The sequence below is a fragment of the Priapulus caudatus genome, unplaced genomic scaffold, assembly GCF_000485595.1.
Source record: "Priapulus caudatus unplaced genomic scaffold, Priapulus_caudatus-5.0.1 Scaffold243, whole genome shotgun sequence".
In the NCBI taxonomy this organism is placed as follows: domain Eukaryota; kingdom Metazoa; phylum Priapulida; class Priapulimorpha; order Priapulimorphida; family Priapulidae; genus Priapulus; species Priapulus caudatus.
The window spans coordinates 65224-92912 of record NW_014577304.1 but is presented as its reverse complement, the minus strand read 5'-3'; the positions used below and the strand labels follow the sequence as shown (position 1 = coordinate 92912).

At 48.6% G+C, this 27689-nt stretch overlaps 4 protein-coding genes across 5 annotated transcripts in view; 1 reads left to right on the top strand and 3 right to left on the bottom strand.

Moving 5' to 3' along the window:
• Positions 1–9686, bottom strand: part of LOC106807918 (methionine--tRNA ligase, cytoplasmic-like) — a gene marked incomplete in the record, with an annotated part of 21358 nt that extends 11672 nt beyond the window's left edge. Inside the window, 4 exon segments of the mRNA XM_014810431.1 lie at positions 242–358; positions 1000–1103; positions 1340–1400; positions 9585–9686. Of these exon segments, the coding sequence (XP_014665917.1) occupies positions 242–358; positions 1000–1103; positions 1340–1384 (266 nt within the window).
• Positions 9687–9760: 74 nt separating this feature from the next.
• Positions 9761–12760, top strand: LOC106807927. 2 transcript variants are annotated; one of them, XM_014810440.1, is made up of 3 exons: positions 9761–9861; positions 10685–10887; positions 11066–12760. In XM_014810440.1, exons 1-3 carry the CDS (start codon positions 9830–9832, stop codon positions 12184–12186), a joined length of 1356 nt encoding a protein of 451 aa, XP_014665926.1. In that variant the 5' UTR covers positions 9761–9829; the 3' UTR covers positions 12187–12760. The 2 variants fall into 2 exon arrangements, with proteins under 2 accessions (XP_014665926.1, XP_014665927.1); XM_014810441.1 differs by lacking the exon at positions 9761–9861 and adding an exon at positions 10246–10365.
• Positions 12761–12824: 64 nt separating this feature from the next.
• Positions 12825–18143, bottom strand: LOC106807916 (basic proline-rich protein-like). Its single transcript, XM_014810430.1, has 6 exons — positions 18069–18143; positions 17891–18025; positions 17410–17511; positions 17091–17157; positions 14647–16269; positions 12825–14253 (listed from the first exon to the last, which is right to left on the bottom strand). Exons 1-6 carry the CDS (start codon positions 18141–18143, stop codon positions 14177–14179), a joined length of 2079 nt encoding a protein of 692 aa, XP_014665916.1. The 3' UTR covers positions 12825–14176.
• A 109-nt stretch (positions 18144–18252) lies between these two features.
• The window catches only part of LOC106807929 (SWI/SNF complex subunit SMARCC2-like), a gene marked incomplete at its 5' end in the record, with an annotated part of 18491 nt that continues 9054 nt past the window's right edge, over positions 18253–27689 (bottom strand). Inside the window, 13 exon segments of the mRNA XM_014810443.1 lie at positions 18253–18559; positions 20005–20387; positions 20512–20664; positions 20960–21085; positions 21818–22013; positions 22529–22756; positions 23472–23585; positions 23930–23972; positions 24158–24271; positions 24673–24744; positions 25408–25630; positions 26207–26352; positions 26474–26565. Coding sequence (XP_014665929.1) covers positions 18416–18559; positions 20005–20387; positions 20512–20664; positions 20960–21085; positions 21818–22013; positions 22529–22756; positions 23472–23585; positions 23930–23972; positions 24158–24271; positions 24673–24744; positions 25408–25630; positions 26207–26352; positions 26474–26565 — 2034 coding nt within the window.

The following is a 27689-nucleotide window of genomic DNA, read 5'->3' as shown; positions in this document are numbered from 1 at the left end:
GAGACAGTGAGGTGATATGAGTTGATGGGTGAGACAGTGAGGTGATATGAGTTGATGGGTGAGACAGTGAGGTGATATGAGTTGATGGGTGAGACAGTGAGGTGATATGAGTTGATGGGTGAGACAGTGAGGTGATATGAGTTGATGGGTGAGACAGTGAGATGATATGAGTTGATGGGTGAGGCAGTGAGGTGCTATGAGTTGATGGGTGAGACAGTGAGGTCTGGTGGGCAGATCTTACCTGGAGAACACATCTGCACTGAGAACACAGCCTATGATATTGCCCAGGTGGGGGACATTGTTGACGTACGGTAGCGCAGACACCACAAGAATATTCCTTTCATCATCAAGAGGCAATCTATGGGAAAAAGAAAACACCTTATACTATAAGTGTTGTTTAGTACCTCTTATTAAATGCCATGCATTCAGCGATTACTAATGAGAAATTTAGAACACCTTTATTTTAGAACACTCTTGTGTCAACATATAACAGTAATATATGCAGTGTATCTACTGGATCATGTGCAGTAATGCTTCTTGATATCTACAGAAATTAGCAGCTTAAATTAGAATAGAATATCAGGGGTAGAAATTAACGTTTGAACACGGGAGTCCAACAGACTCCCTACCCTGAAAAAGAGGGAGTCCGCGACAAAATGAGGGAGTCCGCAGTCTGAGGTTCAAAATTAAAGATATTAACAATAACGCATGTGCTTATTTTTAAGATTCATGCAGTAGCACATCTGCCAAATTTTCTTTAGACATTAGCTGAAAAAATACGGTAATTCCGCGAGGCCGTGCTCTGGAACGAACTAGTTAGTGTAGCAGAATTTTCAGGGAGTCACATGGACTCCTGCATATGTCAAATCAGGGAGACCGACAATAAATCAGGGAGTATTTGACTCCGGACTCTCGTTAATTTCGCACCCTGGAATATCACACTTGAGCTTTGGTATATGTATGCATAATCTCTCTAATTATCTATATGTGTAAACTTGCATGGGGTGTTTTCTTTCTCTGCATGAAGGTAGTGTTCCGTTCCAGAAGAAGTCACCTGCAGCTGCTGCCTCCTCCTGGGTCACAACCTTATCACCCGCGCCTACCTGTAATCACAGGAATCTATATAGTACATATATATATAATTATATATACCTCACCTAGATAGCCCCCAGGCAGTGCCACTAATAAGGCTGCAAAGTTGACAAGTTGGCATCCACATATGAAGCATAACAAATTGGGTGGACTCAAGATGAGCCGGTAACTCATTAAACACGTATTACATATAACTGTATATATAACGGTTTCTAGAATAACGCAATCTTAGGCTTATCATTCTTGCCTCCGGAGTTGGAGAGTTTTGTGAGTCTGCCATCTTTCCCGTCATCAATCTTGAGCTTATTCTGAAAACAAGTAAATACGAGCGTGAAATTTACAAATATACGCACCATCTCAATGAAAATTTTTAGGGTGTACGTAGCCAGACTAGAGCCCTAGCTACAAGTACAGGTGTAACAACCCCTTCGCTCCCGAGTCCCGCTACAGCGAGAACTACGGTTCATGGATATAAGCGCTAACCACAATCCATTTTCACAATATGCGATATGTGCAAATATGCAAATGTGGACAGCTCTTACATCCTTGAGCCAGAACTACTCTCCTGGTACTAACTATATGTTGTGTGTATAGGCCTTGTTACTATAGTATAGTATGGTTAGTAGTATATAAGTATTAGTAGTATATGTAGTATGTAGTATAGTAGTTAGTCAGTAGTGTAGAGTGTGAGTGGTTATGTGTGATAGTAGTGTGTTAGGGAGTAGTAGTAGAGTGAATAGTGGAGGAGTGTTAGACTTACTAGTAGTGAGGTAACGGTAGCGCTCATATGTAGGGGCGATGTCCCCCAGGCGACTGCCGGAATTGACCCGTGTGTGCGTTCACAGGTGATTAGGGGGAGGCGGAGGGTTGGGGTGGGCGCGGGCCCGAGCGTGGCAACCGGCGCGGCGCGCCCCGTGTGGAAAACTCCCCACGGGTCCAAAGCGGTGCGCGCAGCTTTGAATAGGATATGCGATACCCCGTATAACAGCACGCATATGTATTATCCATTAAATGTATTCGGGGTATAGATCATGTCAGATGAAAGCTGATCGAGAAGCACCGTCCGCAGTAAGGAGTAGAGGAGTTTAAGGAGTAAAGATAAGAGTAAAGGAGTTAAGAGAGAAAGGAGAAAGGGAGCAAAGGAGAAAGGGAGAAAGGAGAAAGGAGAAAGGAGAAAGCGAGAAAGGAGAAAGGAGAAAGGAGAAAGCGAGAAAAGAAAGCGGAGGAAAGGGAGGAAAGGCAGAAAGGAGAAGGGGAGAAAGGAGAAAGGAGAAAGGAGAAAGGAGAAAGGAGAAGGAGAAAGAGAAAGAGAAGGAGAAAGGAGAAAGGAGAAAGGAGAAAGGGAGAAGAGGAGAAAGGCACCGAAAGGAGAAAGGAGAAAGGAGAAAGGGAAAAGGAGAAAGGAGAACCAGGAGAAAGGAGAAAGATGAAGGTAGAAAGGAGAAAAGGAGAAAGATGGAGAAAGGCCAGAACAGGAGTAGAGGACAAGTAAGCGAGTAAGGAGTAAGAGTAAGGTAGTAAGAGCTAGGGCAGTTAAGGTGAGTAAGGGAGCTAAGGAAGTAAGGTGGGTAAGGGGACGCTAAGGAGTAAGGAGTAAGGTGAGTACAGGAGTAAGGAGTTAAGGCGTAAGGAGTAAGAGTAAGGAGTATAGGAGTAAGGCAGAAAGGATGAAGAAGGAGAAAGGAGTAATTGGAGAAAGGAGTAAGGAGTAAGCGGAGCAAGGCAGGGAGGAGGAGGAGGAGAAAGCTGAAGCAGTGGCAGAGATGCAGAGTGAAGGGGGCCGAGACCCCCTGGACCCCTCCCCCTCTACGACCGCCCCTGCCAGCTAATCTGGATATGCATTTTAGCGTGTGCCCAGTCTCAAATTGATCAGAGTTAGCTGAAAAACTTTCAAAGTGGCGGCCACGGAGAAGGAGTCTTCTTTTGGGCTAATCCACACGGGGCGGGTACTTTTTGCCTACAGGCCACTTCCCCCCCTCTTCAGAGCGGGGGGATGCATCCCCCATCCCCCCTGGCGATTATCGCCCATGGTCTATACTATATGTTCTTTCTTTATTTCTGAGCGCTCTTAATTCGATAGATCGGGCATGCTTTTTATCTGGCTATTGTCTAGTAGGACAATTATCAACAACAACACAAGTTTGTTCCTTTCAATCGCTAACACAAAGATTATCGATAGATATCTAAACCAGAGAAATAGCAAATTCAGGGCAAACACCAATGTAAACATACGCTGAGCGGTGCGACCGGAAGTAACTCGTGCCAGATGCTCCCGGCATGCCAACTGCCTACCCCAACTTTTTCAAACATGGCTCGGAGTTGGCTATCTTTCTTTTTCTATATCTATGGTGCTACTGACTATGCAGTACTAAACACGCATGCGCGTGACGTCATCCGAGTAGGACGTCATACGAGCGGGGACTTCTCCACTCGCGTCAAAATGGTCATGCTTGCAACACACACACAGCGCGGGAAAAACACTACACAGAAAGCGTAAAATTTTGACGTGTAAGTAACAGTAACATATTTAGTTACCAGGTGACAGCACCTGAATATACCACCATACGATAAATTGCCATCTTTACGAGTGGGGACATCCCCGGTTGTCATGTGTACCCAGTTCGTGAGTTAAAAACTTGAAAATGTCCCCAGTTGTCGGTGATTACAAACACACACACACAAGACACACCCACCGCACATACACACACCACACACACGACGACACACACCACACACACACACACACGCACACACACACACACAGCACACACAGCACACACACAACACCACACACTGTCACACACACACACTGTCACACGCGCGCGCGCGCATGCAGCCACACGCACTCATGCAGACATGCACACGCGTGCAATTCGTACGGCATCAATGTCAACACTTTTAATTCCCAACATGTCACCCCGTCACATGCCGCAGCTTGATATTTAGGATATTGCGATCCGCGGTTAACAGCACTGCAGATATGTATTATCCATTTAAATGTATTCGGGGATAGATCATTCAATGAAAGCTGGATCGAGAAGCACCGTCCGAGTAAGGAGTAAGGAGTAAGGAGAAAGGAGAAAGGAGAAAGGAGAAAGGAGAAGGGCAGAAGGAGAAGGAGAAAGGAGAAAGGAGAAACGAGTAAGCGAGCTTAAGGAGTAAGGAGTAAGGAGGTAAGGAGTAAGGAGTTAAGGGGAGCTAGAGGAGTAAAGGAGTAAGGAGAAAGCGAGAAAGGAGAAAGGAGAAAGGAGAAATTGGAGAAAGGAGTAAGGAGTAAGGAGCAAGGAGAAAGGTAGAAAGCGAGAAAGGAGTAGCAAGTAAGGAGTAAGGAGTGAAGGAGTACAGGAGATAAGGACGAACAGGAGGGAATGACAGGGAGAAGGATGAAGGAGTAACTTGGAGAAAGGCAGTCAAGGAGTAAGGAGCCAGCAGGGATGGAGGAGGAGGATGACCGTGCTAGCCCCTTGCGCTCTTAGCCGGGCTGAAGAGTGCAGAGTGCAGAGTGAATGGGGCCGGCACCCCTGGCACCCCTCCCCCTCTACACGCCCCTGACCAGTAATTGAAATTGATTTAGGTTCTGCCATGTCTCCAAATTATCAGGTTAGCTGAACTATTCAAGGTGGCGGCACGGAAGAAGGCACGGTGAGTGTGTTTTTTTTTTTTGAATTGGTCTCATGGGTGGGGCGGCGTTTATGGTTACAGGCCATCTCCCCCCCTGCCTGCAGAGAGCGGGGGGGATGATCCCCCATCCCCCCGGGAATTTACGCCCATGGTCTATTACTATATGTTCTTTTCTTTATTTCTGAGGCGTCTTAATTCGATAGAATCTCATCTTTTTGTATCTGCTATTGCTATAGTACTCTGAGTGTTTAACCAGACAAATCACAATTTGTTCCTCGAATCGCTAACACCAAAGATATCGATTGGATATCTTAAACAGAAGGAATAGGCAAATAGCAAATTCACCACATGTAACATCGCTGAGCGTGCGACGAAAGTAAAACTCGCTGCCATGAGCTCCCGGCATGCATACTGCTGTTTACCCCAACTTTTTTCAAACTATGGCTCGGTTAGTTGCTTATTTTCGTGGTCTTGTTTCTTATCTATAGGTGCTACGGATTCTGATCCTTTAGTACTAACACGTCATGCGCGTGGACGTATCGAGTTTAGGACGCTCATGACGAGCTGGGTACTTCTCACTCGCGTCAAAATGGTCAGTGCTTGCAACAGTCACACACAGCGCGGAAAACACTATTCACGAAAGCGTAAAATTTGTTGACGTGGTAAGTAACTAGTAACACTATTTATGTTTACAGTTGTTTTTGACAGCACCTGAATATACCACCATACGATAAGTATTTGCCATCTTTACGAGTGAGTGATCTGTCCCCTTCGGGTTTAGTCATGTGTAACCCTTAGTCTTCGTAGTTAAAACAATCTTGGAAAAATATTGTCACTCTCATTGGTGTCTTTGGTGATTACAAACTAGGGCACACACCATGATCACACCACCCACATCACATCACACCACACCACTCTCACACACACACACACACACACACATCACATTTCACCCACACACACACACACACACATCCTGTCTTTTTTCCTGACTTAGTGGTTTGTGTGTGTCTTGCGGTGTCCTTGTTGTGTGTGTGTGTAGGTGTTGTGTTGTGTCGTGTGTGGTGTGGGTGTAGTGTCGGGAATGTGTTGATTTGGGGTGGCTTACATCCGGGACTGTGTGTGTGTGCTGTGTGTTGTGTGTGTCGTGCGTCTGTCACCACACACACACACTGTCACACACGCAGACGCAGCAGCATCAGCGGGAGCCACACGCACTGAGTGGGGAGACAATGGTCACACGCGGTGTGTGCGAAAGCTGCCGTAGCCCCGCGCATCACTAATAGTCGAGACACTATATGCCCAAACATGTTGCACGCCCGTCACATGACGCAGCTATTGAATGTACGGATATGCGGATCCGGTATAACAGCACTGGGCCAACTATGTATTACTCCCATGGAAATGTATTCGGGCTATAAGATCATTTGTCAAGGTGTGAAAGAGCTGGTGAACGCTAACTGTCCTCGGCAATGCATCCTTCCGCAGGCCCGCCTAGACGAGTGATTGACACTTTGTGTCTTGCAAAATGACCCACAGTCTGTCGCCGCCCCTTCTACAGCTAAACATTTTCTCGTTAGCCCCAAAGATTACTATCTTACGGCACGGAATCGCCCGATTCTACGAACGTGAGGGAATTCTGCTCCGGGCTAAGAACCGGTTTCCTACGATAGAGCTTTGGCACCAAAACGGAAAATAACACGCTGTTTTGCCGCACATCAAGTTCTTTTCTTTCATTTTCGCATCTCCGTAACCACAAATACAGCTCCGCCTTCTTCGTTGCATGTGCATGAATGGGGCGTGCGACGACGTGAGCTGAAATCTCCTTGTTGAGCCTACTGCACCGAAGACTCGTTGACTTTTTGGTTACAAAAAGGTGAAATGCCCGGCCGATGCATTTTCGCTATACGAAGAAGATGAGAGCAGATTTCGATTTTCACTCGGCTGGTCGCAGTCAACGAGCGCGTCACGTGCATGATAACAGTAGAACATTTTCAGCAAAAAATCTTCTTGGCATTTCGGGTAGCCAATTGTTTACAATGTCTTACAGCCAGGCATCTCTTGGCGTCAAATCAGTGATGGGGTTGTGATAGTCCTGCAACATGTTTATACTTTTTTTCCGTAGTTAGAGTTTTGGGAGTCCATGTTTCACTGACTTATTTAGGAAGAAGTATAAATAATTGGTGTGAGTTGGCGGCAGTAATGTGGCGACTGCGTCTTTATACACCTCCCTCCCCCTTATAGTATGATTTCCACAACTTTGCCTTTCTTTTTGCCCAAGATATTAGTTTCATTTCATAATAATTTAATAATATCTATATATTATTTTCATGTTCGGACTGCGGGTATCATATTGACGTTATAACCTTTCCTGAGTATTAATCAAATCTGCCCATGGAGGTATTGATGGGATGTTTGGCGTGGTGGTTTTTTTATTACTCGTTGGCCTATTAATCACCTCGATTGCCTTGTCTTTGTTTGGGGGCGCAGATTTTATTATGAACATAGATTATAAGTTGTTTTTGTTCGATCTATGTAAAATTCTTTAATCTTTTTTGATTAAGCTATTGGGGGGGCTCGATGAACCGACCGCGGCTCTCCGGGAGCATAGGTGTAGTCAAGTCCGTAGCGCAACGAGTAGGCCACCTGTAGTGTGTAAGCCGAGTAGAATGAACTTGTGGCTAGTCCTCGCACCGCATCGCACCCCTGAGCGACTTTTTTAATAGTGTTATGATCCCCTATAATCTCGTAACTCTTCTGGAATATCGGCTCCATATAACTCCATTGTCAGCTTCTCCAACTCCACGCACTCATCCGGGGCTGGACCTCACTGTTTTGACCCAGAACGTGCCGCCGGGGCCATCTGTGATATTTGGTTTGACGTCTCCACTGCGTGCGGGATAGCCGCGGTTCATACGTTGAATATCAACGCGTCGTCGCGTGCGCATATCCGCGCGTACATATAAGAAGAAAGGAGAAAAAGAGGCATAGGCGGATCTCCCCTCCGATCGGAAATTTTCATCTTCAAGCTACTTCCTTTAGACGTTAGTGGAGGTAGGCGAAGGCGGGCGGGGAGATCTGATGCCAGTACCAGGGACCGCGTCCGGTATACGAGACCGTACCAGTTTGCGGGTCCGGCAGTACCCCGGCGCGCCGGACATGACCAATAAACTCAAGCCGGTAGCCGTTCCGCCGAAACATCCCAGCCTCGACCGCATGCCTGCGTTCCGACGACCCTCCCACGTATCAACCTAGGAACGTAAGCCTCCGGCCGGCCTGCCGGTGCGTAGCGAGACCTCGTACAAGACGGCCCACTCTGCCTTGCGCGGTCTCATTCCGCGGCAGCGACAATTTAGGATCAACAGCAAAGCTGTGTTCATTTCCAATCTTGTCAGTTTCACTCCGTCTCCTCCTGCGATCGAGAAGCACCGATCCGGGAATTGTTTATTTTGAAAGTGCTGTTTAGATGGCGCCTTGGCACGACCAATGGGCGGTTATAATGGCCTCACTCCCTTGTGAATTCAAGAGCTTTCATTGAAACTGAGAACTCCTCGCTAACCGTAGTAAATAGTCTTCAAAGTCCAAAGGGACGTACTATAGGTGCGAAGACGGATAAGGACTCCAAGGAACTGTGCTGAAGAGAGAAGTTCAAGGTTAATCAGTTGAATAGCTTTGCACTTGTATCTTGTTTAATCTAAATCGTGTATCTTGATTCTTAGTGGTCCTCTCTTGTGCTCCAAGAACGGGTATTGGCTAGGCGTTAGAATACCGTGTATAATTTGACGTTAGTCAACAGCCTGGTCGGGTGACCTCTCTTGTATTTGTAGTTTCACAAGCACTTCGATACATTGAACCTGCGGAATTAGTCGCGCAGAGATAAGAGATCAATGCGGCCTTCTACTTCTCTAATATTTAGTGTTTCGAATACCAGAAGTTTCCGCACATAAACGACTTGCTGGTTGTTCCCCTCTTTCGAGCCTTCTAATTGTTCAGCCATCCTTATGAGTTATATCTATTAGTAATAGTATTATAGCTGTATACTAGTTATAGTTACAGTGGATTTCATATAGCTATTCACCAATTATATAAATGTTCAAAGTCCTCTTTAATATTCTTATTACATAGCAGTACACCTGTCGTTTTAGATACAATAATGTAAGCCCAAACACAGTGCATAGGGTACAATGCGAGTGTAGTCCTTTTCTGTGGGGAATCCCTGAGTGAATCACTCAGGGCGGTTTCGCTGGTGAGTTTTTAGAGACTAGAACTTCAACTGGGTTATTCTCAACACGAACCTGTCTCCGCTAGTCCTGCGACTTACCATTGTATCACAACAATTCTGTCACAGAATTCGCGTGACAATTTCTTTCTAACGAACAAGAGACATTTGTTATAGATGTCAAAGTTAGTCAACACTGTTCTCATAATAGAACAGATTCAAGCTGTTTGGGAATGAGTATTCGCAGACGGTAGCAGAGGGCTATAGTTCTAGAGCTACTCTCAGCGTAACTAGCGAGTACTGAGTACTGAGTACTGAGTAGCGGGAGGGAAGGGGCTATACAATCGAAGAGCTGTCTGGAGCTACACTGAAACTGTGAAAGGTCTGCGTTGATAGTGATACATAACCTCATAAAGATTAGTCTTCAAAGTTTAAAGGGTTATATATCAAAGACATCTTTATTATTATACATACATAAATACACAGTCTACAGACTACCGGTACAGTACAGTGTTAGTGTTACATATGATGTCATGAATGATGTAACTAACAATGAAAAAGCTTGCTTTTCACAACACAACTTCTTCACAGTTTCATTTACTGGCCAGAAAACACAAGTTTTAAATTACGATACTATATTATACATACTTACGTGGAAAACAACACTAGCTATTCTTCAAATGGGAAAAAATATGGAATAAAATGGAATGAATGAGTTCACGTTGTGGTTTTGCCTCAAGTCGTCACCGGGTACGCAAACTCACCCGTGTCACGGCCCGGTCACCGGGCATAGAGAGCATCAAAGGTGTTTGCCTGGTTACCGTCTACCGCTGCTTGCGGATTTCTGCGGCTCCCAAAGATTCAAGATAATCATACATTTTGATAAATCATGAATGCATGATACTGACTGGATGGTTACTTTTCCCAAAGTAGGTTTTTTATTCGGCTGTGCGGCTTTTGAGTTTTGTGTGTAAATGTGTTACTCGCTGGGTGTGTAGTAGTACTAATACTAGTATAGTAATAGTAGTACTAATACTAGTATAGTAATAGGTCTAAAGACTAAAGTAAACAGTAACATGTCATTATGCATATCATTATGACTAGGCACTGTAACTGTAAGCCCTATGACTATCAGTTTTTATTACGAAAGTCTGGCACAAAGTATATGCCATATATGGCTACCTCTTTAAAATTGTTTCTTAGAATTAGAACCATATTCCATGGTATCGTTTATAACTTCTAAGATCAGCAGAAGCGATTGATTCCCTAGGATTTCGGCGTCGCGTCGTCATGCGCCACTTGTTTTGTCATCATTTGCGGGAAATTCGCACCACACTGTGATTTCTTTTTCATTTACCATCATTTCAATATCCGAGGGCGCGAGTACTAAGTGGAGCTAGAGCCTAGATGCCCAATATCAGGAGCTAATAATAGTAATAGTAATAATGAAAAATTTGTCATTATTGGCTCCTGCCAATATGTACAACAATGTAACCCAACCAAGCAGCCTATAGTATATGAACAAATGCAACTACACTCTCCAAAATATTATCTCACTGTCACTCCGACACTCGTTTTCACCCCTGCTCTCTTGCTCTCTTCAGGTCTCTCTCTCCCATTCGCTGTCTTTCTCTAGAATGTTCTCGTTCTTGCTTTCGCTCTCATGATCTTGCTCTGGCTCTTGATTTTCTCATCTCATCAGTGGGTAAGGCAATAAATAATATCAATAATGTGTTAATTATAATTTTTCAGCGCTTCTTGGCCGATCTCGTTTGTTATCCTAGATCATACGCCAGATCATACGCCAGACTCCATCATGCCCTATTCGTACGTTTTCCCGCCAGGAACTCGGGTGGCCATCATAACCGATCAGATGGGGCAGCGGCTTTGGCGCTTCTTAGATCCGCAGTTAAAGCCCGTCACTATAGTGCACTGTCACGCGTGCGCTCGATCAGGTAAACGCATGCACATGTCCCATTCACTGTCGTCAACAGGCAGAGAGGTGTAACCTCGTCAGTGCGCGTGTAATAACTGCACAAGTTTGTAGAATTATATAACATGCATATCTGTAAAATTTTGTATTTTCGCGCGTTTCGAGTACAACGCGGTTCCGGTTCCTGCCTTTTGTTTCAGACACGCTCCTCGATGAGTGCACGGTGAATTTCGCCGACTTCACCAACATCGTCGTCATGGTCGGCACGAACGACGTCGAGCGGTACAACGCGCAGACGATCTGCAACAACGTCGTCGAGTTGTTCGCCGCGCTGCGTCGCCGCTCGCCCGGCGCGCGCCTCGCGTGGGTCGCCATCCTGCCGCGGCCGCTCGACTTCTCCTACTACAACCGGCGCGTGTGCGACGCGAATTACTTTGCGAAGGGCGCGCTCAAGGAGATGGGCGTCCACCGCGTCAACGCCTGCAATAGCTTCCTCGTGTCACGCGACCGGCCGAAGGAGCACTACTACGAGGACGACGGCCTGCACCCGAACACAGCCGGCCTGCTGAAGCTGTCGCACTGCATCAACCAGTTCCTCTTCAACGTCTTCGACGGCGGCGAGAGCGGCGGCGGGCCGTCCGCGAGAAACGCGTTCCCGGACTCGCCGTACAGACCGATCAGCAGGGTCGTTGCAGAGCCCCGCAATGCTTGCGGGGAGCCGGCGCCGGACCCAGTGACGAAGACCACCCCGGCGACGAAGGCGACCCCGGCGACGAAGATGACCCCGGTGGCGAAGACGACCCAGGCGACAAAGATGACCCCGGCGACAAAGATGACCCCGGCGACGAAGGCGACCCCGGCGACGACGACCACAGAGGGAGCGGCGAAGCGAAGGAGCGGTGTGAAGCGCAAGTCGTGCATCGAAAGCCCGAGCCCGCCCGGCGGCGACGACGACGACGACGACACGCGCAACGCGAAACGTTGTCCCATAATACCGCTGGAGCGGGTGCGGCCGCTGACGCAGTACTCAACGCAGGATCCTGTCGTTTGGATCGACACCGGCAAGCCACGGCGCGGGCAATGCTGCAGCGGCCCTATGGCCGGCCAGTGCGGTAACGTCATCGAGTCTGAGCGGCTCGCGATTCGTGGCGAGGCGTGTACTGCGGCGACGTGCAACCCGTCCCCTTCTCGCCTCCACCCAACACAGCTAACCAGCAAGATTCATTTATCCTCTGTTACGTGCAGCGACAGCAGCAGCAGCATCAGCAGCGGCGGCAGTCAGGGGATGAAAGCTGAGCCGGAGCACTACCATCGATCCTAGTCCCTCTTCGGCTGCTTGCGCGGCGTGATGTGCTGGTGCTAACCATCTCATGTCAGACAGAAGCCTGTGACAGTTGGAACACAGAAGCGCGTTTATGATGAAAGGTTTCATGATCGGAGCTAGTCTACATTTCATAGTCTTTCAGTTATATTTTCAATCCAACCTCCAGTTTGTTTATTAATAAAGAGAAGACACTTGTGCAGCATGCACGTATAAAGGTCGGCGTGTGAGAGGAGAGAGAAGAGAGAGAGAGCCAGAGAGCAAAAGCAGGAGAGGAGAGGGAGATAGAGGGAGGAAGATTCTATCGGCAGTACATTTTGTATATCTTTGTGTATCTTTGGATATCCATTTTGTATACATTTTTGAAAGCCAAGTTTCATACTGTGAACTAAATAACGTGATAACAAGTGACACGTGAATGTTTTTTTCCATAGTGTGTTTTCCATTCCCAAGTGTTTACCATTATAGCGAATACCAAAGTTATTTTCTTTGCCACTTATGTTGTACATATCTTAATATTAATGTCAGGTGGTATATATTTTTCACCCAATAAATTTTTAAACAAAAAAAAGTATGACCATGAAGAGATTTTCATGAAATGCATCTATTACCCAGGAATAAGCATTTTCAAAAGCATGTATAATACAAAATGTTTATTCTGTGCTGATAGGTTTATATGCCAATATAAAATAAACTGATGGGATACACTACACCTATATTTATTGTAAAGGGGGAGCCAGCTGACAATGAACAGTAGATGGGAATTTCTCAATATTGCTCTTAATTGCCATTTGACATGAGTCTTTTGATTAACTTGACATTATTTCATTTCATGATGTGTCTAAGTGTCTTGGAAACAGAATATTAACCTGTAAATATAGTAATAGTATAATAACATGTAATATACGCCTAACGCTGTATCCACATTGGATATAGTGACTCCCATAGGTGATCTAACTATATAGTCTACATAAAGTTACACATTACATACTATCAGAAGTAGAATTCCCTATTATCTACTTCTGATACTATGTGCACTTGAAATGTATCGCACAGTTTCCCGTCACTTTCTTAACGTGACTTTACAAAATATATTGATAATTGACCAGCACTGATTCTCATCTTAGAAGAACTTTAAATGTTCAGACTTTAGTTGACAAAACTTCCATGACAAGTGGTACCTATATTATTAACTTTTCTCTCAATATGAAATAATCATATTCTATGTCTGACCTTATTTGGAATTTTACCGAAAGAATTTACTTTAATTAAAGGCCATGAATGTGACTTCTTACACAAGACATGTTAATTACTGAACCTGCTCTCAGAGTGACCAGGTTGATTTGAAATATGTACAATATACAAAGTTACGAACAGGAGAGACCCCCTATAGGAGCTCCACAACACTGATGGTTATCAACGCACAATATTCTTATATCTACGATATATATATATATATGACGTTCATACAGGTGAGCTTGTTCCTAATGCAAGCCTAAACGAGAAGCAAATAAATATAGCGTTTTTTCTCCGAATGATCGCCACCTCCCCCCAACTCTCTTCCCCCCCCCCCAACACACAAGGTTGTCGCGTCTCCGGCTCCACTCGTGACGAATGTTCTTTTGTCGTTTTCCGCCCCTCAAAACTTCACTCTAGGAAATGCGCCTCCGTGCGTTAACCGCTCGAGGGGTTTCGCGCATCTAACTGCGTGACAACGGGCGACTACACACGCGGCCGAGGCACAACCCTGAGCGATCGTCACCGGTCGAGAGAGAGAGGAGTCCGACTAACGACGGGGCATCCTTTGCAGCACGGCCTTTGTGCGCAGTGGGGCGACTGCTGACATCTCGCGCCGCCATGACGCCGCGGGGGACGCGAAGGTGTGCCTCCGACGCCGACACATTGGTTTCCCCAACGTGAACGACCGTCTCTACTGTGTGAATACCACGCGGCTGGCGGCGGTGACGGTAGCGCCATCTCCCGCTCTCGCTCACTGCGACGGAGGCTGCGCTGGCGTTCCCTCACTGGTGTCGCTTTCACCTGGCTTCATCTCACATGGGGAACTCACTGAAAGCCACACGAAAACCACTCGATTTAATCGCGTGCGTCCGAAACCCGCCCTGCAGAACGTGCACGCCAGAACATTTTTTTTTAGGAAGGAGGGGTCGTTTCTTACATACGAATACGGAGGGCCGCCAGACGCCCAGCGAATGCATGGACGCCTGCAAATAAAGGACACATTGCTTGGGAAACAACATCGAGATTGAGACACTCGTTTCATAAAGTGCTAAGCTCACGCGGCATATTCATCAAGATGCTACCTACGCATGCCGACTACTGCACAACTGAACAGAATCGCCGGAAGAACCAGCATAAAATAAGCCAGGTATCAAAATTACATCGATACAATCAAACGTCGCGCGTGTAAAACATGAATAGATACAGAGCTCGTTTCATTACCATCAGCCTTGCCCGCCTGTTCTGCCGTAAGCTGCTGTGAGGGCGCCACCAGCTGGGGCGTCGCCTCTTGTTGGGATGGGGCCTGAGCCTGGGGGATCGTGTTTGGACCCGGATGCACGTTGTCGGGATGAGAGCTCTCCATGCTAGGCTGCGAGGAGGAGGAGGAGGAGGGAGGGGAAGGAGACAACATGTGCGGGGATGTGGCAGGCTGCGGCACGGGGGGCGGAGAGAACTGGTACCTTGCCTGCGGGGGAACAGGCTGAGACTGGGGTGGAGCCCACGGCTGTGCCCCACCCAGCGGGGGTTGCGCCGAACCGTATTCAGGGAAGGGCATGGGAGCAGCGTGTGGCGGGAGAGACGACTGCTGAGAGGATGCACCTGGTGGCAGTTGGGGTGTTCTCACCAGCGAAGGTGGTTTGGATCCAGGATGGAACTGCTGTCCAGGCAGATTTGCCATCAGTGGAGTTTGTCCAGTAGGTTGGTATTGGCTTGTGGGTGGGCCTTGGCCAGAGGGCTGGTACAGTTGGCTCGTGGGTAGGGCTTGTCCATGGGGTGGGTACTGTTGGCTTGTGGGTGGGCCTTGACCAGGAGGCTGGAAGTGTTGGCTACTGGGTGGGGCCTGCCCAGGGGGCTGGAAGTGTTGGCTTGTGGGAGGAACTTGGCCAGGAGGTTGGAACTGCTGTCTTGTGGGCAGGGATTGTCCAGGTGGCTGGAATTGTTGACTTGTGGATAGGGCTTGTCCAGATGGCTGGTAGTGTTGGCTAGTGGGTGGGGCCTGTCCAGGAGGCTGGAAGTGTTGGCTTGTGGTAGGAACTTGGCCAGGGGGTTGGAACTGCTGTCTTGTGGGCAGGGCTTGTCCAGGGGGTGGGTACTGTTGACCTGTGGGTGGGCCTTGACCAGAAGGCTGGAAGTGTTGGCTAGTGGGTGGGGCCTGTCCAGGAGGCTGGTAGTGTTGGCTAGTTGGTGGGGCTTGTCCAGGAGGCTGGTAGTGTTGGCTAGTTGGTGGGGCTTGTCCAGGAGACTGGCACTGTTGGCTAGTGGGTGGGGAGGGGGCAGAAGGCGGGAACTGTTGGCTAGCTGGTGGAGCTTGCACAGGGGGCGGGAACTGTTGCGCTGCGTGCGGAGGTTGGCCGGACGATGATACTGCTGGATGGTGCTGCTGGCCGGGATGCTGCTGAGTTGGCGGCGGCGGCACGGCAGGAGGCTGGGGCTGGTACTGATGACTCGCGCTCGGCGGCGGCTGCTGCGATGCGGGCGTGGGCGGGAGCGGCTGCGATGTGGGCGGGGGCTTCACGCTGGGCTGCAGCTGCTGGCTCACCGGCGGCGGCGGCACTTCGCTCGTTGTCGTCGTCGGCGTGACGACGGGCGGCGACCGAGCCGGCGGCTGCGACGCGGGAGCGGGAGGGGCGGACGGCAGGGGCTGGACACACGGCTCCGGGCCCGCGGACGGCGGCGCGGCGCCTGTAGGATGCGGCTCGGGCAGACAGGAAGGCGGGGCAGTCTGCTTCAGGGGTGGCGGAGGCGTGGTGACGCTGGGGGGAGGGGTTCCAGGCCCAGGGGCAGGTTCACCCCGCATTGCCGCTACTAGTGCAGGGTTCTGCGCTGCCACGGATGTCAGGCAAGCTGCCAAGGAACAAAAGCGAAACAAAAAATTAACGATCAAACGATAGAAAAAAACGACGAGGCTCTCGGCAAACTATAACAAAAATAATCGGGGGGCGGACGTCTGCCAGCATCAGCGGACGCCACGCACACACGTCCGTTCGCTGCGCTCCGCACCCCATCTCTCCGTCGCCGTGCGCAACGCCGTCTGCTTGCAGTTACAGTCGTCGCGGACAACGGAGCAGCACTCCGGTCCGGCGGACGTGACGCCGCAGACTCCAGGGGGCGCTCGAGTGCAGGTCCGCCACGATAGGGGCGAGGTCGGACGGGTGCGGCGTCGTCCCGGGGAGACGAAAGCATGCGGCGCGCGTGGTCACACATCACAAGCAAACTGCCTGCATGCACATTCATGCTAAGCCAAACCCACCCCCCTGCGATCATGCCACCTGCGGTTGACGATGATTGTGGTTAAATTAATGGACGTGGACGTGGGGGGATGGGGTTAAAATATTGGTGGCTTTAAACCCACACACCGATCATGCCACCTGCCGTTGATGATTATAATTAAACTAACAGATGTGGCGTGAGGGGGCAAAATCGTCGGTGTGTTCTGGAAACCTAAATTGACCCGACTTGAAATTGTTACTGCTGTTGCTGCTGCTGTTACTTCTGCTGCTGCTGCAGCTGCTGCTGCTGCTGTTGCTGCTGCAGCTGCTGCTGCCACTACTACAGTTACTTCTGCTACTGCTACTGCTGCTGTAGCTGCACAAGAGTCGGTGAAGAACGTAATGTCAGATGCCGCGCTTGCCGCAGTTCAATGCGGCTCACTGCGGCGTGCTTACCTGGTTCTAGTGCGGTTGAAGCTGCCGCGGGCTGCGACGCCTGCACCTGCGGCTGTGGTGAGGACTGCTGAAACAACAAACGGAAGTGACCAACTGACCGGTGAAACGCACTCACAGAAACTGCCCTCAGTGGAGACCTCCCCCCAAGTGCAAATATATGATCGAAACGGGAACACGCTTTCACCTTTTGAAGTGACCTTGTCGTTTTTAGATCCGCTCACAAAACAGAAAACAAAAGCCAACGAAACCAATGCTGGTTAAATACCGTGTAGTTCGTAGCAGATTTGACTCGATGCCAAAGAATGGCGGCTATTGATACCTGTGGTGCGGGAGATGGCTGTTGCTGTAGGGGCTGGGTGCCTGATTGAGGCATGGGAGAGCTGCCAGGCGGCGTCTCTTTCTGCTGTGGCTGCTGTTGCACCTGCGAAGCACAGCAGAGAAAGTTAGAGCAGACAACAGTGCTGCGAAATCGGTTGCCACAAATATTAACTACACAAATACTACTCTTAACGTTAACTTCTTCTCATAGACTGTTGAGAGAAACTTGGTAAAGTTTTCCGTTTATCAAACGCAGTAAATAGAGGTTTGGTCTACGAGAAAAAGTCAAGGTAAAACTAATGTGACGACAAATTTTGTTTCTGACTACAGGCCCCAGTGTGTCAACAATAAACAAACAGCATGCTACATGCTCTCCCGAATCCCTAGCAGCAAACACGACCAAACTGAGCACCTACCTAGCAGCAAATATAAGCACACTGAGCACCTACCTAGCAGCAAATATGAGCACACTGAGCACCTACCTGTGGTGCCGGCATTTGTCCGGATGCGATGGCCTGGGCCTGCGCTTGCTGCCTGGCCTTGAACTCCGCGGCTCGTATCTGCTCCAAGTGGAACGCTTGCCTGTCCTGCAGCAGCTGCTGCCGCTGATACTCCAGCTGAACATGAAGACAACACAAGGTTGAGGTGTACCAAGCCTACGTTAGTGTGGAACTGTGTTGCACCCGTTAGTGTAAGTTGTATTGTAAACACATTAGGATAAACAAGGTGTACCATCTCAACAGTCGCGATCCTGGTCCATGAGCCTGGTCCATGAGCGCACACATCTAACTTTCACACACCGACTACAGCTATCGTTCACTCGCTGGCTCACACTGACTTTGACTCACTGCCTTACATTAATGTTCACTCACCGACTCATGCTAACATTGACTCACCGCCTCACACTAACGTTAACTCACCGCCTCACACTAACATTGACTCACCGCCTCACACTAACGTTAACTCACCGCCTCACACTAACGTTAACTCACCGCCTCACACTAACATTAACTCACCGACTCGCGCTCCTGGTCCATGATGGCCTCCAGTTCCTCGAAGTGTCTCAGCTTGATCTCCAGCTTCTTCATCTGCGTCTCGACAAGAAGCGCGACGAGACTCTTGATCTTACGCTCCTCGACGGCGGCGAGATGCTGCGGGCGAGACGCGAGAGTCGTTAGCGGCCGAGACGCGAGAGTCGTTAGCGGCCGAGACGCGAGAGTCGTTAGCGGCCGAGACGCGAGACCGTCGTTAGCGGCCGAGACGCGAGACCGTCGTTAGCGGCCGAGACGCGAGAGTCGTTAGCGGTCGAGACGCAAGACCGTCGTTAGCAGCTGAGACACAAGACCGTCGTTAGCGGCCGAGACGCAACACACGCGTTAGTGGCAGACGCGAGACCGTCGTTAGCGGCCGAGACGCAACACACGCGTTAGCGGCCGAGACGCGAGACCGTCGTTAGCGGCCGAGACGGGAGACACGCGTTAGCGGTTGAGACGCGAGACCATTGTTAGCGGTTGAGACGCGAGACCATTGTTAGCGGTCGAGACGCGATACCGTCGTTAGCGGCCGAGACGCGATACCGTCGTTAGCGGCAGAGACGCATGACACACGCGAGACGTAAAACCACTATTAGGAACAGGGATGCGAGACACAAGACTCACGTCAGATGCGAGACACACTCGAAATACGACACCAGCGTTATTGGTGTCGCAACGACTCACGCGAGAGACACAAGGTCACTGCAAGCGGCGGGGCTGCAAGATGTTAGCCTCGCACCGGATGCGAGACTGGCTTGAGACGAGATACACGTTAATGGCTGGATGGCTGGAGTGCGAGACACGAGGCTAAAGCCCGGCGCGCACGTGAGTTATTTTACTCAAGTAAAATGACGCACGAGTCATTTTACTCACGTGTGCGGCGGATTTTCGTTGAGTAATTTGACTCATGCGTCATTTTACTCACGTGTGCGGCGGATTTTCGTTGAGTAATTTGACTCATGCGTCATTTTACTTGAGTAAAATAACTCACGTGTGCGCCGGGCTTTACTTGAGAAACGAGACCCGCATTAATGGGGGGCGAGGTCCGACCTGATACTCGAGTCTCAAGTTAGTGGTGCCACCGCGAGACGACAGTTTACCCGTGCAGAGATGCCAACACATATTTGAAGCAATCTGTCGTTTCTGGCCATCAAATTAGTAGTTCGAGGGCCACGTAGTGACCCAAGTTTGCTAGGGGGGTCTGGCATGCCCCCCGCAAAATTTTTTGATTCTGAGATGCAATTTCCTGCATTCTGGGGGTAAAAAATGACAATAAATTGACAAAAAATGACAATAATTTAAAAAAAAATTTTTTTTTTGATCACAGTAAAATTCGTAGTTTGATACAAACTGGTCGTAGTGGTGCAAAAGGAATAGAAATTCGTATAAAATACGGATAAATCGTAGTGGTTGGCATCTCTGCCCGTGCCTCAAATTTTGCATTGCTCGGCAGGAATTTGCAGGACAACACAGGTGGTCATCATCCACCACAAGTGTGGATGTTGGCAATGTCTACTCCCGACGATGTTTATCGACAAAGTTACGTAAACAAGAGCACGTACCTTGGCCTTAACGGCAGCCGTGGCGAGGGCAGCCGACGACGCCACCTGCAGCTCCTTCTCGTTAATCAACGCGTCTCGCGTCGCCACCGTCTTCATCTTGTTCGCAGCGTCTTCTTCTGCCGGCACCTGGTCCTTGCTAGCTTCCTCTCCGTCCTTCTCCGCCGCAGCTGCCGCAGGAGGAGGTGCTGATGTTGCCTCCTCTTCCGGCTTCTCCGCCTCGGCTTCCTTCTTGATGTCGGGCGCCGGCTCTGCCTCCATAGGTTCCTCTCCATCCTTACTGGTAGCTTCCTCTTTGTCTGCCTTGGCTTCTGTGTCCTCTGCCTTCGCAGACTTGTCGCCTTTGGCTTCACCTTCTTTTGCAGGTGCACCCGTCTCCATGGACTCTGCAAGTTAACGCCGGTTTTTACGGTTAATGGACATGAAACATTTTGAAATTCGATGCAACAGGACGTTCGTTTTTAGGTTTCTAGATTTGATGAACGTGGAACATTTTTAGTGCCGACTGACCTGTCTCCTCTTTGCCTGTACCAGCTATGCCGCTGTCTTCAAGGCCAAAGCTGGCATCCACCGTGCCTGTCTTGCTGGCCTGTTCTTTAACTCTGTTCATGTGCTGCTCTATCATTGTGTAGGAAACCTCATCCTTTAGCTTGTTAAACTCCTCTGCAAGAATCAAATCACCAGCATCACAACAAAATTCAAGAAAACCGAATATTAGGCGACATAAATTAGGCACATTGACCCTAAAACGATAGGAACTACCAAATACACAGATACCAAGCACTTCAATGAAGATATTCCCATAGCATTAGTAAGATTAAGTTCAAAATCTAAATGCATAACTTGTTACTATTAATTCAACAACTACACCAACCACGCAGGGAAATAATATGGATATCGATTCTACCTAGTTCTAGTTACAATTCTAGAGGTTGTGAGCTAGTGTTGCGTCACTCACCCATGGCTGTTTTTGTGGCTGCTCCTGCAACGCGTGGATCCACTATGCTCGCGAGGAAAGCCACGGTTGACATGACAGGGTTGCCATGCTGAGAGAATGGTATCGGCTGCTGCGACACCGCTCCGCCTAAAACAGACAGTTATCATCACGTTCTCCTCAGTGAAACTTGGACGAAATGCGCACACACACCAGTGGAAAAAATACACGGGGGCTCGGGGCGACTTAGCCCCCGAAATGCCAAAAAGATCCCCCGTAAATTTGCATAGAGTTCAATGCAACCAAATTTCAGAGTGCTATTTTCATGCACGCGAGCTTGAAAAGTAGCCCACGAAAAATAAATTTTAATTTTTTCCCTGACACACACGCATATCCCCGAACCCCGCATTAACATTACTAATCGAAACCCCCGAATGATGTAACCCGTTACTAATATATACCACGAAACCCCCCTATTGTCACTTCCCGCTCACCAGGTACTAATCTATACCCACGAACACACCATGCGCACTCGCACGTTGCTCACCTATACTGGCGCACACACCACACCCGCTCTCCCATTACTAATCTATACCCCACCCCCCATATCTCACGCCCGGTCGCATGTTGCTCACCTATACTGGCGCACACCCCACACTCGCTTGCACATTACTAATCCATACCCGTGCACCCCCCACACCCACTCACCCGATATTAATTTATACCCCCCCAACACCCATTCGTATATTGCTTACCTATCTACTCGCTGACGTTCTCGATGTACTAATCTGTGCCCCACCCCCATCTCACACACGCTAACCTGGTACCTGGTACTACTACTAATCTTTACTCCCCTCCAACACCCATTCGTATATTGCTCACCTATGGACTCGCTGACGTTCTCGATGTACGGGTCCTCGATGGGCAGCTGCAGGAACTGGAGGATGCACTCGTCCTGCGTGCGCGTGCCGACGTGCTCGCTCACCTTGTTCCAGTCGTCCTTGAACATCTCGAGGCCCTCGAGCAGCATGAGCGTCTCCTGGTCCGTCCAGTCGCGCGAGAACTTGCTCGGCCGTCCCTGAACGACGGCAAACAGTGTTCAGAACTCTTGCAAACAACAGCGACAGTGTGTTCAGAACACTTGCGAACAACAGCGACAGTGTGTTCAGAACTAGTGTCTACGACGGATTGGTAGGGTCGGCCGGTAGCGCACATGATATTGTGGCTTTGGGGGGGGGGGGCTAAGACCGTCGATGGTACAACAGAACGCAGGACATTGGGAGAATGCGCGATGGCGATGGTTCGAAGGCATCGAAGGCGAAAGAGCGCTTTTGAAATTGTGCGTGGAAAGAGTCAAGTCTAGTTTCTACCACGCGGCATGCCAATCAAGGAGAACTGCACCGTAAGGGAAACGTGTTTACGTATAGGAAAACGTGCCACAACTTAATCGTCTCCGCTCTATGCAGAATCACGAGAGAATACCAAGTGGCAGATGGGTCGCCGTAAACCTTTGTGGTTTCATTATGCGACCTTGCTGCCACGGCTGCCTTCACACGCGCCACAGTGACTTCTGTTACGCGTCATCGCACTGACCTTCAGCTCGGTAAACTGCTTCACATACTGATCCTCCCGGAGGTTGAGGTTCGGGGCGAGCGGCGCCCCGTCCTTGCCGGCAGGCGGCGACATCGGACCGGTGAGAGCGCCATCTGCTGGACCGGCGGCGGCCGTCGTCGGCGGGACCTCGCCCTCCCGCGGTTGGACGGGCGGTTCCAGGATTTCCGCCTTCAGTTCCGGGACGGGGACCTGCACGGCTGCCGACGGCTGGAATCGACACCGAGCAACTGCGTTACGCGACGAGGCTTCTCGCAGACTAGTCAACGTCACATCCAATCCCAAACCCAGGGGTCGAAATTAGATTTTAATTATGGTATCCATTCGGGATACCAGGTATTGAAATCTGGTATCCCCCCAAAGATCTGGTATTCCATTTTTGGGATGGTAATTTCAACAATGTTGGTATCCAAAATCTTGAAATATGCAATAATAGCATTTGAAAATTATTAATATGTAATGTAATTATTATATAAAAACATACTATCCCGAGTTTGAAGATTTTTTTTTTTACTATTCCGATGGGATACCAAGCATTGAAATCTGGTATCCAACACAAGAATCTACTATCCAGCGGATATCGGGATACCGCTAATTTCGACCCCTGCAACCCCATCCACGACATCCGCAGCCACTTGGACACGACTACCCACCCCCTACTCAACGCTCACGCTCGACAAAAAAAGAAAAAAAGAAGTGGAAACTGCTCTGGCTTTCAACATAAAAATCAAATAAATAAATCAAGATCGATAATTTCCAAATATTTCGAAAAGCCCACAATATCTGCGGCTGCTTGCTGATACCATGCAATCCCACGACGACTCAACAACGCTCACGCTCGAACGAACAACGATTCCGGCTTCCGAGAAAAAATTAACCGATCAGAATTACCGGACCACGCGACGAGGGTGGAGACGTGACTCACCTGGGTCACGCCCTTCGGCTGCAGTGGCTGGATACCGGATGGTGTGTCGCCCAGCACGCAGAAGTGTGAGGTGGGAGGTGGGCCCATCGGAGCGGGTCGGCATTCAGCGTCCACCTGCAGGGTTCATAGTAGTAAGACACATGTTGAAATAAGGACTTATAAGACCCTTTCTGGAGGCCAAAATAAGACTTTTTTACGCGATTTCTGATAGATCACCGACTATTAAAGTACACTAATAATATATATACACAATTGCCCAGCAGATTTAATTATTCTGTATTATATATACAACAATTCTTACTCTAAGTCGAGAACAGTTTATAAAACTGGCAAAAAATAAGGACTATTAAGTACTTTTCTAAGATTTCACCAAAAATAAGTACTAATAAGGGCCCTTATTTTATTTTTGGCAAAATAAGTACTTATAAGACTTTGGAAGACGCGCTACAAACCCTGACCTGGTAGTTGATGAGTCCCCACTGCTCGAGAAACGCGTGCACCCTGCAAGAAATTCGAAAAAATATGGTTGCTGAATTCGTAAACGGAGTCCGCGGATTCGCAAACAAAGCTCGCGAGTGCTACGACAGCATCTTCACCCGGTTAAGTTTTAATATTCCGACACGATGGGATTCTCGCGCCGTCGGCGCTTCTCTCTTGTGAACAAGTGAACGTATAATCTCTCTCACCGCATGATGGCGCACACGTCTCCTGCGAGGTTTCTACGACATGCTGTGCTGGTCAGATACTCCAGCGGGTTCAAACGATACGTGTCGATAACAAAGTTCCTGTACGCCAAATAACTGCAAGAGAACACATCCATGATTTACATTTGCATTTCCAAATCATTTCTTAATTACTGTATACGCCATATTTTTGCGAATTCAGACTCGACGGACAATTTGACGAGTGGTTAATTTCGTGGTCGGTGAATTATGAATTATTCGGTATTAATTATTCGCGTGTTGTTATTTTCGCGGTTGGGGACGCGTTCGCGAAATTCACAAAAATTAAACCACTGCGAAATATACAGCATATATTTTAATGCTAAGAGTCCTTATTTCAAACTTATTCAACACACTACCTTATCGTTATATACCCACAAACTGATCTCGGATGACGAACGGAACATTAAACATGTTAAACCGCCACAAGCAGTCCAGAACGTGTGAATGTGTATGATTGTGTCGTAGGATGTACTTACATCTCTGGAGTCTTTGATCTATTCTTGGAGTTGAAAAACTCGGGCAACGCTCTTCTCTCTATCGCATGAATGCTGCAATGATGCAAAACGTGCGGAAACATCAACACCCAGCGTCAAAAACAAAACATACAACACCACCAAAACAACAATCGTCAAGCAGACGTAAATTAAATGCTTTATCACTAAGTACAACCCTTCATATTTGATGCCAAAATTAATAACACAGCCAGACTGATGATAAATATACTCTCAATGAGTAGAATCCTTCACATTTGCTGGCAAATATTCATCAATTATAAATTCATGTGTTCTAACCGCAAAAAAATTCTTCCCTCTCTTCGAAGACCCAGCATGGCGCGCCTATTACGGTCTATTACGGGTTACCTGTTACTTACGGTTTACCTGTTATGGTCAAAACACAAAAAAACTCCTCTCCCTCTTCGAAGACCCCCCAGTTAACCTGTTGTAGTCAAACCGCGAAAAAATCCTTCGCCCTCTTCCAAGGCCATACTGACATGACTGAAGAGGAAAAAATTCGCTCTTCGAAGGCCCTACTGAAGAGGAAAAGATTCGCTCTTCGAATGCCCCCCAGTTAACCTGTTGTAGTCGAACCAGGAAAAAATTTCTTCTCCCTCTTCCAAGGCCATACTGACATGACTGAAGAGGAAAAAATTCGCTCTTCGAAGGCCCTACTGAAGAGGAATAAAATTCCACTTCGAATACCCCTCAGCTCACCTGTTGTAGTCGAACCAGGCTGCGTAGCTGGGGATGATGATGTGGTGTATCTGCTCGGTGACGTGCTCGGCGAGCCCGCCCTTCTCCGGCTCCTCCGTCGGCTGCCCCGCCGGCGACGACGGGCGCGACCCCTTCTGCTCTCCCTTCGCGTCGCCCGAGCCGTCCTTGTCTCCGTTCGCCGCCCCCGCCGGCTGCTTCGACGGCTGCGCCTCGCCCTTCGGAACTGAAAGCGAGGAGAAGCGATCCGGGGTTGGGCGTCGAGCGAGCGTTCACGTTCCCGTGGCTTCCCTCCCGTGGCTTCCCTCCCGTGGCTGCACGCATTGCTAAATTCGGGGGTTAGGCGTCGGGCGAGTGTTTATACCCCTGCGGCTTCTCCCTCTTTTGCAGGAGCTACCATCTCCGCGGTCGCCGCGAGCCGAAACGTCTCCCGGCGGATACGAGGTACGAGTGACAAAGAATGCGTTGCTAAGTTCGGGGGGCCGTTACGACTGGCGGCTTCACCTTCTTTCGCACGAGCGTTCGTCTCTGCGCTCGCCGCCCAGTGAAATGTCTTCCAGCAGATGCGAGGTACGGCCGATAAAGGACGCGTTGCAAAGTTGAACCACGAGCGAGAAAAATTCGAACACGAGGAAACATTTGCCCACGAGCCAGACGACGTATGCGAGTATTTATACTGTATTAATTATATTTATATTTTTAAAATGTTTCTATACTTTTATTATTTGTACTGTATTTCGCGGACCCAACGAGCAACTGCCAACATAACGACGAGTAAATTCGGCAAGACTCGATTACTCACGAGATTTGCTCAGAGGAATGGTAACCTCGTGCACGCTGGGCACCGAGGCAGGGCTCTCTTTCTCCTCGCCGGCCTCCTCTTCTTCCTCCTCCTCCTCTTCTTCCTTCTGCAGCCGCTTGCTGCATATAGATGGAGCCCTAGCAGTGCTGATGAGCACACAAACGGTGTTAGTACAACGTAGTGAAGCGTTAGAAAAACTGGATTGCTAAGAGCTTACAAACTTCGAAATCAGTTCAAACGTAAGGCGCTGTGCATCAAGGCACCTACCTCTTGCGTTTACCACGTTTGTCGACCGGCGGAGATGGCGATCGCTTTCTCTTGCCCTTGTTCTTTCGCTTGTCCTCTGTAGCTGGTTTGATCTACACGCAACAAAATCAACAATGTTGGTATCCAAAATCTTGAAATATGCAATAATAGCATTTGAAAATTATTAATATGTAATGTAATTATTATATAAAAACATGAAAACAGATTCACAGATATGCACAGAGCCACAAACAAGTACACTGTAGACGTATTGTCTAGACGCATTGTCTGGTTCGCTTGATACGATCAAGAGCGTATAAAGAAGCAGAGCGTACAACGGTGAAATGCTGAAACCATGTTGCAGTATTAGTCGAATTAATAAACTTTCCCCGTTTTATTTTGACGACTTTGCAGTATTATTGATCAGCTGTCCTACCTTATTAATATAAAACAAACCGCATGTCCCTACAATGCCCCTACGCTGAGATAATGAGCGGTGAAAATCTGGTATTTTCGCCGAAAACCGACTCGAGATACCTGCTGACTGCGACTATCTCTCGCTTTGTGGCCAGTGTGTTGCTTCCGGTCGCAGTGGAGACATGTGCCAAATTCGAGACCCGGCACACAAACAAAACCTCGCGACACTCTAAGAAATCGATTGCGGCATGTAGCGTAGCCCAGTGTTTTTATGCATGAATATATTGACTGCATAATAATAACTAGAAACGAGCAGTTGTCGCCAACTACATGTATCCCCCGTGATCTAGTAAGAATAGAAAATCTCTGTAAGGACGTAGAAGGCAGGTAAAGTTAAATAAGTCACAAAGACAAAGGTTTGTTAGACAACTGGTGTGCCTCAGATGTGCAAGTATATGGATTATGGAATCTGGTTACCCTAGGAGGCCGAAGAGGAAATGTAAGTCGACTGTGAAGGTCAAACTAAGGTCAAGGGCAGTGGTGGTTTTGGTATGCGACAGACCTTCTCCCCAAGATGTGTAAGCATACCAAGTTTGGTCATGCTAGGTCAATTAGGGGCTGAGTTAGAGAGCGGAAAGAAATATGATCAAGGTCAAGGTAAAGGTGAAATAAAGGTCGAAGTGACCTGGTCCACTGGCAGTTTTTACCCGATCTCGGATCATCTTCAAATTTGGCATGAAGGTGCGTTATGGTAAAGCGAAGACGCCAACCGTTTTTGGTGTGGGCGGAGTCATTGTTGCCATGGTAACAACATTTTTGT

What these genes read in the sequence shown, in the direction of transcription:
- LOC106807927 (XM_014810440.1), top strand. Translation starts at nt 9,830, where the DNA reads ATGATACTGACTGGATGGTTACTTTTCCCAAA. An exon ending in GGATGGTTACTTTTCCCAAA is followed by an intron (nt 9,862 to 10,684) that starts GTAGGTTTTTTA and finishes ATAATTTTTCAG; the next exon opens with CGCTTCTTGGCCGATCTCGT. An exon ending in TCACGCGTGCGCTCGATCAG is followed by an intron (nt 10,888 to 11,065) that starts GTAAACGCATGC and finishes CTTTTGTTTCAG; the next exon opens with ACACGCTCCTCGATGAGTGC.
- LOC106807916 (XM_014810430.1), bottom strand. Translation starts at nt 18,143, where the DNA reads ATGGTACACCTTGTTTATCCTAATGTGTTTACAATACAACTTACACTA. An exon ending in GACAAATGCCGGCACCACAG is followed by an intron (nt 17,512 to 17,890) that starts GTAGGTGCTCAG and finishes TGTGCTTCGCAG; the next exon opens with GTGCAACAGCAGCCACAGCA. An exon ending in ACAGGCGGGCAAGGCTGATG is followed by an intron (nt 14,254 to 14,646) that starts GTAATGAAACGA and finishes TGTGGCTTTCAG; the next exon opens with TGAGTTCCCCATGTGAGATG.